Source organism: Sprattus sprattus (genome assembly GCF_963457725.1).
Source record: "Sprattus sprattus genome assembly, chromosome: 12".
Classification (NCBI taxonomy): domain Eukaryota; kingdom Metazoa; phylum Chordata; class Actinopteri; order Clupeiformes; family Clupeidae; genus Sprattus; species Sprattus sprattus.
Window position 1 is genome coordinate 19,529,610 of NC_137910.1, and position 2,500 is coordinate 19,532,109.

The 2,500-nt window shown below is 46.2% G+C and overlaps 1 protein-coding gene across 4 annotated transcripts in view; it reads left to right on the top strand.

The window, feature by feature from the left end:
- Window positions 1–289: 289 nt before the first annotated feature.
- The window catches only part of LOC308372987 (1-phosphatidylinositol 4,5-bisphosphate phosphodiesterase epsilon-1-like), a 39,202-nt gene continuing 36,991 nt past the window's right edge, over window positions 290–2,500 (top strand). For all 4 annotated transcript variants that reach the window (XM_080848367.1, XM_080848369.1, XM_080848368.1 and 1 more), the window contains exon 1: window positions 290–1,002. In XM_080848367.1, coding sequence (XP_080704493.1) covers window positions 966–1,002 — 37 coding nt within the window. In that variant the 5' untranslated portion in view covers window positions 290–965. The remainder of the gene's footprint in view (window positions 1,003–2,500) is intronic.

The window sequence follows — 2,500 nt, forward strand, 5'->3', positions numbered from 1 at the left end:
GGATGCCTTTTTAATTTAGGAGCTAAAGAGCAGACATGTTCCATGGGAATCTGATTACAGCCTCAGGCAGATCTGGTGTCACCCAGAGGCCATGTGCTGGTCTTATTGGGCGTTTGACCAGGGCGACTCCTCCCATGAACCCCCATCATTGGCTACGTGAGTGTCTTCCGCACGCACCTTCTGCTGGACGGAACCTGACCACACTCAGGATTCCACTTATGCACAGTATGTTCACCACGCAGCAGTGTCTGTGTATGTGTGTGTGTGTGTGTAAGTGTATGTGAGTGTATGTGTGTGAGTGTATGTGTGTGGGTGTGTGTGTGTGTGTTGTAAGTGAGCGGTAGATTCGCTTTGCCCGGAAAAAGAGAAGGAGAGAGAGGAAGTGTGTTAAGTGTGTGTGTGTGTTGTCAGTGAGCGATAGATTTGCCATGCCAGGAAAAAAAGAGGGAGAGAGAGGAAGTGTGCGTGTTTGTGTGTATTTGACAGTAAGAGAAATAGAGAAAGTGAGAATGAAAGAGAGAGACAAAGGGACACATAGAGAGCAGAAGAGAGTGACAGAGAGAGAGAGAGAGAGAGGGAGAGTGAGAGAACACGAGAGAGGGAGAGAGGGAGAGCAGGATCTGATCCTTCAGCTGTTCACTACCTCTTAAACGCCTTACCGCCGTGGCGACAAGCGCTCGCCTGCCTGCTCCAGTGGCAGCAGTCTCTTCACAACCACTCTCTCTCTCTCTATCTCTCTCTCTCTATCTCTCTCTCTCTCTCTCTCTTTGTCTCTCTGTCTCTCATTCTCTCTTTCTGTCTCTCTTTCTCTCTGTCGCTCTTTCTCTCTGTCTCTCTCTCTTTCTGTCTCTCTTTCTCTCTGTCTCTCTTTCTCTCTGTCTCTCTCTCTTTGTCTCTTTTTCTCTCTGTCTCTCATTCTCTCTTTCTGTCTCTCTTTCTCTCTATCTGTTTCTCTGTGCTGAGGGATGGAGCTGTCACGCAGAATGTATCGGCAGCCCCTCAGTAAGTTCAGCTCACTCTTGGGCATCTTGTGGCTACTTTCAATTTGATTTGATTTTAAAATTCTGTTTGTGTACTTGGACTGATGTACTTACAAATTAACTGAATTAATCTACGTGTTTGATGCTTGTTTGATGTCAAGATTGCCAGCAGGGTGTCTTCAGGCTTTAGTGTGGATGTGTGTGTCTCTGTTGGTTGGTGTATGTTTGTGTGTGTGTGTGCGTGTGTGTTTGTTTGTGTGTGTGAGCAGTATAAATAGAAGATCTTCATCCTTAGGATGTAATGATGTTGATTAATAGGTCGTCTTGAGAGAAGAAGAGATTTGAATGCTTGGCTGGTTTCCATGGGGACCGTGGCTAGTCCGTACGGACAGGTGGAATGTTCTGTTATCTGAATGTGGGAAGGCACAGGATGAAAGTAGAGAGGTTATCATCTCATTAAGTACCCGCCTGCACCTCTCTCCAGCGCATGCCTCTCTGTCTCTTGTCCCCTTTTTTCGGGGTTGTTTGGGTGTGTTTTAAACTGTTTCTTAGGCAACTAACTGTCCTGTTTTCTGTTCATATATTTTTTTTTATAAATTTCTCCCTGGACAGATAGCTAATTCATCAATGTTCTTAGACTGTGCATCTATGTGTCTAGATATCTATCCATCCCTTATTTTTACCTAGATATCTATCCGCCCGTTATTTGGCTACACTCTTTTCAGCGTGCCCATTTCACTCTCTTTTTCTGCTTGGCTGACAGTCTCCACCTCACTGGCAGTGTGTGTGTGCTTCCCTCTGTGGGGGGACTGTGTGCGATAAGGGCATTTCAGTAATGCTAGTCTGAGTGATAGGACAAGTTCCGCAAACAGAGGCGATGAGACCAGAGACGAAGTGGCATTTTCTTTCTAAATCTGTCCTTTCCTTTTGCTCTCGGTGAATAATTATTCACACCAAACACCACAAAGTGACCGTGCATAACCGAACTGAGATTTTAAAAAGGGTAATGTGTTTTTGTGGACTTGTTCGAGCGATGGAGACGGCATGCCGCTGCTGGCTGTGCGTCCTCTGTGTTTGTGTCCGTCTGTCTGTCTGTCATTGTCCACGATGTCCAGACGTCCATTAGCACCAAAGCCTGTCGGTTGTTTATGCTCCTGCTGCCGTGGCCCCTATGTATGCATAGAGACAGCAGGACTAAGAGCAGGCATTGGCCCAGACAGACCTCAGTAGCACACACACACACACACACACACACACACAGACAGACTCATACGAATACACACAAACACATACAGACACACACACAGAAGCATACTCTCTCTCTCTCTCTCTCTCACACACACACACTCATATACAGTGCCAAGTAGCTCAACAACTATGTTCTTTAAGATCCACGGCATGCTAAGTGCACTTTTGACATTCTTCCACACTTGTGGTGTTCAAGTCTTGATGAATTGAAGTGACACGATCTTTCTCTCTGTCTTTGTCTTCCTCCTCTGCAGACCCCCTGCTAACACAGA